Source organism: Tribolium madens, unplaced genomic scaffold (genome assembly GCF_015345945.1).
Source record: "Tribolium madens isolate multiple individuals breed KSU strain unplaced genomic scaffold, Tmad_KSU_1.1 Scaffold_91;HRSCAF=231;Tcas5.2_LG7, whole genome shotgun sequence".
NCBI classification, from domain to species: domain Eukaryota; kingdom Metazoa; phylum Arthropoda; class Insecta; order Coleoptera; family Tenebrionidae; genus Tribolium; species Tribolium madens.
The window spans coordinates 9,157,865-9,164,750 of NW_025401063.1; the positions used below are offsets into that span (position 1 = coordinate 9,157,865).

At 32.1% G+C, this 6,886-nt stretch overlaps 2 protein-coding genes across 4 annotated transcripts; one reads left to right on the forward strand and one right to left on the reverse strand.

Annotated features, from left to right (window-relative positions):
- Positions 1-79: 79 nt before the first annotated feature.
- On the reverse strand, positions 80-3,487 carry LOC123010872. Its single transcript, XM_044408040.1, has 8 exons — positions 3,267-3,487; positions 3,045-3,200; positions 2,884-2,991; positions 2,235-2,831; positions 1,359-2,175; positions 1,014-1,308; positions 800-961; positions 80-749 (listed from the first exon to the last, which is right to left on the reverse strand). Exons 1-8 carry the CDS (start codon positions 3,284-3,286, stop codon positions 607-609), a joined length of 2,298 nt encoding a protein of 765 aa, XP_044263975.1. The 5' UTR covers positions 3,287-3,487; the 3' UTR covers positions 80-606.
- LOC123010875 (lysosomal acid glucosylceramidase-like) lies at positions 3,011-6,255 on the forward strand. Of its 3 annotated transcripts, none has more exons than XM_044408042.1 (10): positions 3,011-3,202; positions 3,257-3,976; positions 4,026-4,192; positions 4,384-4,435; positions 4,486-4,964; positions 5,016-5,300; positions 5,351-5,464; positions 5,515-5,736; positions 5,785-6,065; positions 6,119-6,255. In XM_044408042.1, exons 4-10 carry the CDS (start codon positions 4,396-4,398, stop codon positions 6,216-6,218), a joined length of 1,521 nt encoding a protein of 506 aa, XP_044263977.1. In that variant the 5' UTR covers positions 3,011-3,202; positions 3,257-3,976; positions 4,026-4,192; positions 4,384-4,395; the 3' UTR covers positions 6,219-6,255. The 3 variants fall into 3 exon arrangements, with proteins under 3 accessions (XP_044263977.1, XP_044263978.1, XP_044263979.1); XM_044408043.1 differs by having other exon boundaries at positions 3,257-3,735; positions 4,049-4,192; XM_044408044.1 differs by having other exon boundaries at positions 3,408-4,192.
- Positions 6,256-6,886: the final 631 nt, after the last annotated feature.

Sequence of the window (6,886 nt, forward strand, 5' to 3'; positions counted from 1 at the left end):
AACCAATCACAACAAACGAATTACCCGCCATTTTTGAAACTTTTTTCTTCACATTTTAATAAACAAAAAAAAAAAACAATGAAAAGTTATTCTAGTACTTTTATTCGATTTTAGCTGCAAAAATACATAATAAAAATTGTAATAAAAAAAATCAAATTAAAAACACAATTTTTAAAGAATTGTGAATTTTTCAGTTAATAAAAAAAAAACAGTATACAAGCACTTATTCCATATCTGATGGCGAACTGACAGTGACGGAAAAGACACTTGGTGTGCGCCCACTTGGTTAAGATAAAAAAAAATGCATGGGCGTACTTTTTTTTTCTTTAAAAATTTTGAAGACACGAATTATTAGGAACATCATTCTTAAAAATTCTTTTTATGCATTAACAATTTAATAATTTGTTCATCATTCTTCATCTTATGTATGAGTAGCTACTTATTATAATTTTTTAAAGAATAACAGTGGTTTTGAAATATTATTTCATACGACGTCTATGAACAATATTTGTTTTAATAGTAAATATATGTTTAGTGTCAAAATTCAGTCATTTTTGATAACGTCAATTCGCCACCAGATTTGGAACAAGCTCTACTAAATTAAAACTAGTCTTTCAAAGCTGCATATACTTCAGGTAGTTTCACGTGGCATTTCCCCTCCGTAATTTTTTTAACATCAACGTTGTAGAGTTCTCCCTCAAGAACAATTTTTTTTAAAGCTGCTTCAATATTTTGATGACTTGGCAGACCTAAAAGTTTCTGTTAGTTTCTATAATTCCCTCCTTTTGCCCTAAATTACCAATTAGTTTACATGGTAAAGCTAAAGCTGGCACTTTCATAATGTGATCGTCAGGTTTCCTCAAATTTTCTTTTCTTATTAGTTCAACATTACCAAAATCGAGTAGCATAACTTCACATTCCTTATCAAATATCCTTATAACAGCACATCTGTACCACTGATCTAAAAAGCCCGATTTCGGTAGTCTTCCTTGCTGTAAACAAACAACCCTTACCAACAAAATAACACAAGCATACTTCGTTCTCAACAGCAATGTACGGAACACTATCTTCGATTTCAGATCTCAAAACGTAGTCAATGTGTTCTTGCAATTCCTTGCTTGGTACAATCGCAAAATTGTCGCTGCTTTTGTAATAACCACATAGATACGAATTGACCCCAATTTCAGGTTTATATAGTGTTACGTCTTTAAGATAAATTTTCTTGGAACCTTCTGGTCCTGTTAATAACTGATCTGAAAGCAGTTGACTGCCGTCAAATAAATCAAATTCGTCATCAAAACCTAACACCTAAAATAAAAGTTGAAACATTACCCCTAAATATGTAGTAAAATAATTACCACCCGAAATTTTGTTCTTGTCTTGATGTGTTTAGTTATGATTTCTTTGCAGTTATCACCGAGTTGTTTGTTTTCAAATCCTGTTAAGCGTCCTGCAGGAAAACAAGTGATAGGCTCTTTGCTCAGTTGTTCGTTGATCAGTTTTAGATTTTTCAAATCTGTTGTAAATCGTTCTGGATAATCTAAAGCTTCAACCTCAACAACATCGTTACTAACTTTTAATACTACAACTCGATTAAATTTATTAGTTTTGTTATTATAATGCAACACAACTTGATTGAGCTTAACATTTACAACGCTTTTAGCATTTTTAGAATACTCTTCTATCTTTGCTTCTACATCTTTTAACTTAGTAAAACATTCTTTAGTTCTTAAATAAAAAATTTCTTCGTTCACTTGCACGATTGCAACCAGTTGTCCTTCACTGATTTCACAGAAAAGTGGAGGCTTTTTGAAGAAAACTTCATTAATTTTTTGATCGGACTTACAGATTTTTGAAGGTTCCTTAACGTCTTTTTTCACTTCATTTGCAACGAGAGAATGTCTAGTTTGATCATTGCGATCAGTTGTTGCTTTTAATGAATTTAAAACATTGACAAAGTAAGTTCCATCACTGTTGTGGTAAAAAAAATTTATTCGTATTTCGTCTTCTAGAACTGGCATATATTCCGCTTCTTTAAATGTAATGCGTACTGCCAAGCAAGGAATTTTTGCTAAATCTTCTGAAACTTCCATAATTTCGTCCACCTCTGCAATGTTTCCATAATCCAGAAAGAAAACAGTCAATGGAGACATCCTGACGATTTTACATCTAAACCTAAAATTAACAGTAACTTCATTAAATAACAAGTCTTATTACAAAACAATCCCACAAACCAACAACCCTCATCCTCAGCCATGTACACTTTTTCTTTTTTCCACGGCTTTGACGCCACCTTTTGGTACTTTACCTCTTCATTTATTTTAGCGTGGATTGACTCAAGAATTTCATCGTTAGCCTTATCCCGCACCCAAACGCAGTTCCGCTTGTCAATTTGGGTCACAAAAACAGTGCATTCCCTTTGACCTGTATTATATGAAAATCGTTTAGGAGCATCGTGTGTTTTGTCAGAACCATTCTTTAGTTTCTTTGTTTCATCTTGTGTTTTATCAATACCATTTTTCAGTTTTTTTGCTTCATCTTCAAACGACTTGCCTACTTCACTTTCTCTAATGTCTCTACCATTGAGTGCAATTTGTTTAGTTGGTTTTATTAATTCAGGACTAATTTTAGGAGATACGTGTAATTTAGGATTGATATTTTTAAAGTCTGGCATTTTCTGTTTGGGATTTGAAGACTGGGCCTGGGTAGATGTGTTAGCTAGTTGAATAAAAATTTCATCATCACCTCGTTTAGCTACAGATCTGTGTTTCAAAAAAGTTGGTTGCTTGCGAGAAACAGGCGACTTATTGCCTATTAAAATGCTTTTACAACTAAAATCAGCCATGTTTAATATTTTATCTTTTCAATAAACTAAATACTTACTTCTCAATGCTTCTCATAATCTGATCCTGAGAGAATGATACTTTATTATTCAACATGTACGCTTTTGCTGATTCTAACATATAGTCAACAAAATTGCTGTCAAACGGTCTACAAATTCATCATTTATGAACCTCAATTATCTCTAAAAGATATATACTTACTCGTCAATTTTTGAAAGTTTTTCATATTGACTTTTTTGGTAAATAGCAACACCAGTTTGTTTCAGTTCTGTTAAAGAGAGTGCAATTTCCTTCTGCTTTCCTACAATAACTGCAGGAATTTCTCGACCGTAAATGTTAACAAATTTGTCATCCTTTCTGTAAGCATTTACAAAAAAATATGTTTAAAGCTAAGCAAACTATTATAATTTAAGTGTAGCTTACCCAAATTCATCTTCGTCCATATTTATTTGTTGCTGAACAAACACGAAGATGATTTTTATTCAGAACCGGTTTTGAAAAGATTTTATTAAATTAAGTAGTAGTATTTTAATTGGTAAATAACCAACGTTGACCACTTTTTAGGTTATGTGATTATTAGAAAGGGCATAATGGAAGTTATGGGCACAGGAACAGGTTATGGGTGTGAAAACATGACAAGACAAAAAAGCGGTAAATTCAAACGAAATGCATTGTTTATTTTATTTCTAAATAAAAGTTTAAAAATCTGTTTCTACAAATAATAACAGTCTGTTTATTAAAATTATTTACTTAAAATGTTTCCAACCCAACTCATCATGCAAATTATTCAATAGTATATATTACATACTGAGGTGGGAAGTGATTCATTACCAAGGTGAAATTTGATGACCGCGGCGCTAAGCCGAGTTACGATGAAGCAACGACCACTAAGGTTCGTATACTATTTTATTCACAATCATCCTCCTTAAAGAACAGAAAGCCAACAAAGAATTTATCAAATTTTCAAAAACATGACATGGCAATTCAGGCTGGGAAGTGGCCATTCCCAACCTGAATCATATCACATATGAACTAATAAGGAAGTGACAACTTCCCAACATGAACCTGATATTTCATATCAATTTATTAAATGAAGTTGAAATGTCATACTTTCCAACTTTTTCACATACAAGGTAATTTGATTATTACTTTATTATGATTGTGAATAAGAGTGTTTTTTAGTTAAAATATAATTAACGTTGCAGGGAATACTGCTTTCAGAAGAACATATTTATTGTTATTACTACAAAATACACTAAAAGCAAACAAGTATAGTTTTTAAACACCTATAGTACCTGAAATATCACACACTTAATGGTAGTGATAATGATAACACTGTATTAGTAAAAGTAAGTACAGACTTTTATGTTCCTTTGTCTTGTATACTAAGATAATAAATATTAAAAATTAAAAAGCACACCTGCAAAAAAATTCCTATATTTACACGATAAGTGCCAAACAAACAAGTACCTACTGACAAAATGATACTTTATCATTATCAAATGCTTTCTTAATTATCTTAGTCCTTAAATAATCGTAGATTTCGTACATAATGTTTGCAAAAATTTTTCTTCTCCTATTTTTGCTCAAAGGTAAAATCAAATACTCATAACGTTGTGAATGAAAAATCATTTTTCACTAGGATTTTCCGAAGCACAAGAATGTTTAAGTAGAGATTATGACCATGGTGGTACTGTATGTGTTTGTAACGCGACCCACTGCGATACAATTCCAAAACCCGAGAAAGTAGAACCACCTGAGCTTCTGGTCTATACTTCCAATAAAGCTGGTTTAAGGTTTCATCTTGAAAAGAAAAAATTTGAACCGTCGTATCTTCTGGATAATCAGATTATAATCAACCCTGAAAAAAAGTACCAAACAATTCTGGGTTGGGGTGGTGCTTTTACTGATGCAACTGGAATAAATATCGCTTCCTTAGAAGAAGATGTTCAAAGGAAGCTTCTAGAATCTTATTTTTCTAAAAACGGTATTGAGTATAGTTTGTGTAGAGTACCGATTGGTGGCACCGACTTTTCGGTCCGTGCTTACTCGTACGACGATGGTGAAGAAGACAAAAACTTAACCAACTTTAAATTAGCTGAAGAAGACCATCAGTATAAAGTATTGAATTCTGGTTACTATTGTTCCACAAGTGAAGCTTCATTTTTATAGATTCCATATATTAGAAAAGCATTAAATTTGACTGAAAATAATTTAAAATTGTTTGCTTCTGCTTGGACTGCACCAAAATGGATGAAAACCAATGAGGAATATACTGGTTTTGGATTTCTTAAAGATGAAATGTTTCAAACTTGGGCTAACTATTTTGTTAAATTTTTGGACAACTATCAAGAACAAGGAGTAGAATTTTGGGGTATAACAACAGGAAATGAACCTAGTTTAGCTCTAGTGCCTTTGAATCAAATCAATAACGTTGGTTGGGATGCCACAGAGATGGTAAATGTAAGTAAAAAGAATTATGTAGGTATTGATTATTCGTATTGAAGGGTAAATGGATACTAAACAATTTAGGACCAACAATCAGAAATTCAACACATTCAAATATCAAAATAATGATTTTGGATGACCAAAGATTATTCCTTCCATGGTTTGTAGACTTGGTATGTTTTATAAATTTAACATTACACTAATAATTTTGCAATTCGTAAAGGCTCTTAAAGACAACACCACTCGGAATTACGTAGACGGGGTTGCAATACATTGGTATTTAAACAATATCGTTCCTATTACAGTTGTAAATGAAACACATTCGCAATTTCCGGAAAAATTCATTTTAGCTACTGAAGCTTGCAATGGACCTCTCCTAGGTGTAGGACCTGTAGTTTTAGGATCTTGGGACAGAGGAGAATATTACTCAGTCGACATAATTGAGGTAGGTACAATTCAATTTTCCCAAATATTTTCTAAAAACAAATTGTAGGACCTGCTGAATTGGGTCGAAGGTTGGGTTGACTGGAATATGGTACTCGATTTGACAGGTGGACCAACCTATATCAACAATAACGTTGACTCACCCATAATTGTAAACGCGACAGCTGGGGAATTTTATAAACAACCCATGTACTACCATCTGGGGCACTTTTCAAAATTTTTGCCACGGGATTCAGTAAGAATTGATGTAAATAATACTAGAGAAGAAAATGTCTTGGTGGTGGCGTTTCAAAGGCCAGATAGTGCTACTGCTGTGATAATTTTAAACAGGTAAGATTAAATCTACTTTGAAACAATAAACCAATACTGCGATATTTTTCTAGAAATGAAAACGTGGTATCTGTGAGTGTTGTTGATCCTTATAAGGGCACAGCACAATTAGAAATTAGTGAAAAATCAATTACAACTCTGCTGTACTGGTAAACAATTTTGAAATTAAATATTTGCAAATGTACTTAAATAATGTTTTTTTTTTTAATTGGGGAACTTTAAAAACTATGTCCAATTTGCCATAAAATGAGTGAAAATACTTTATGTAATAAATCGTTTCAATGCATAAAAAATGTATTGTTGACAGTACGTTACGGCTCAAATAGCACAGTTTGAGCACTCCAATAAGAATCCTAATTGCTTCCTGCAGACTGCAGCCATCAGCCAAAGAGGCATGCAATAAATTGCCCGAGTTAAAAATAAAAATGCTGCTATACAAACTGATAAACATGACACAATGACATTTCAATCTAATTAAAGCTGAAATGTGACGAGTAAATAAAGAATAAAAATGTCTTGCTTAATTTTCAAGAAACAAAACGCCTTAAATAATTTTCCATGTACAAAAATGGCAGGAAAAAATAAAAAATATTTGTCAGTGTTATGGCAATCAATCGTATCGAGTAATTAAAAAATACTTTGTTTTAAATATAAAACAAATAAACCAAAAAATGAATCAAGAAGAAATATCAATTGAATAGTCATTGACGATTTCTGTTTTTAGACCAGTGACTTACTAAAAAACCTCTCTGCAAGATCGTTGAAAGATAAGTCAAGTTTATAAATAATATCAAGTACACAATTCCCCTACGACTAGGTAC

Excerpts from the sequence above, each read along its gene's own strand:
- LOC123010872 (XM_044408040.1), bottom strand. The coding sequence starts at position 3,286 with ATGGACGAAGATGAATTTGG. Across the intron at positions 962-1,013 it reads ATGCTTGTGTTATTTTGTTG|ATCAGTGGTACAGATGTGCT; the intron begins GTAAGGGTTGTT and ends CGGGCTTTTTAG. Across the intron at positions 750-799 it reads TTTACCATGTAAACTAATTG|GTCTGCCAAGTCATCAAAAT; the intron begins GTAATTTAGGGC and ends AGAAACTTTTAG.
- LOC123010875 (XM_044408042.1), top strand. The coding sequence starts at position 4,396 with ATGTTTGCAAAAATTTTTCTTCTCCTATTTTTGCTCAAAG. Across the intron at positions 4,965-5,015 it reads AAGAAGACCATCAGTATAAA|ATTCCATATATTAGAAAAGC; the intron begins GTATTGAATTCT and ends TCATTTTTATAG. Across the intron at positions 5,465-5,514 it reads TTCCATGGTTTGTAGACTTG|GCTCTTAAAGACAACACCAC; the intron begins GTATGTTTTATA and ends CAATTCGTAAAG.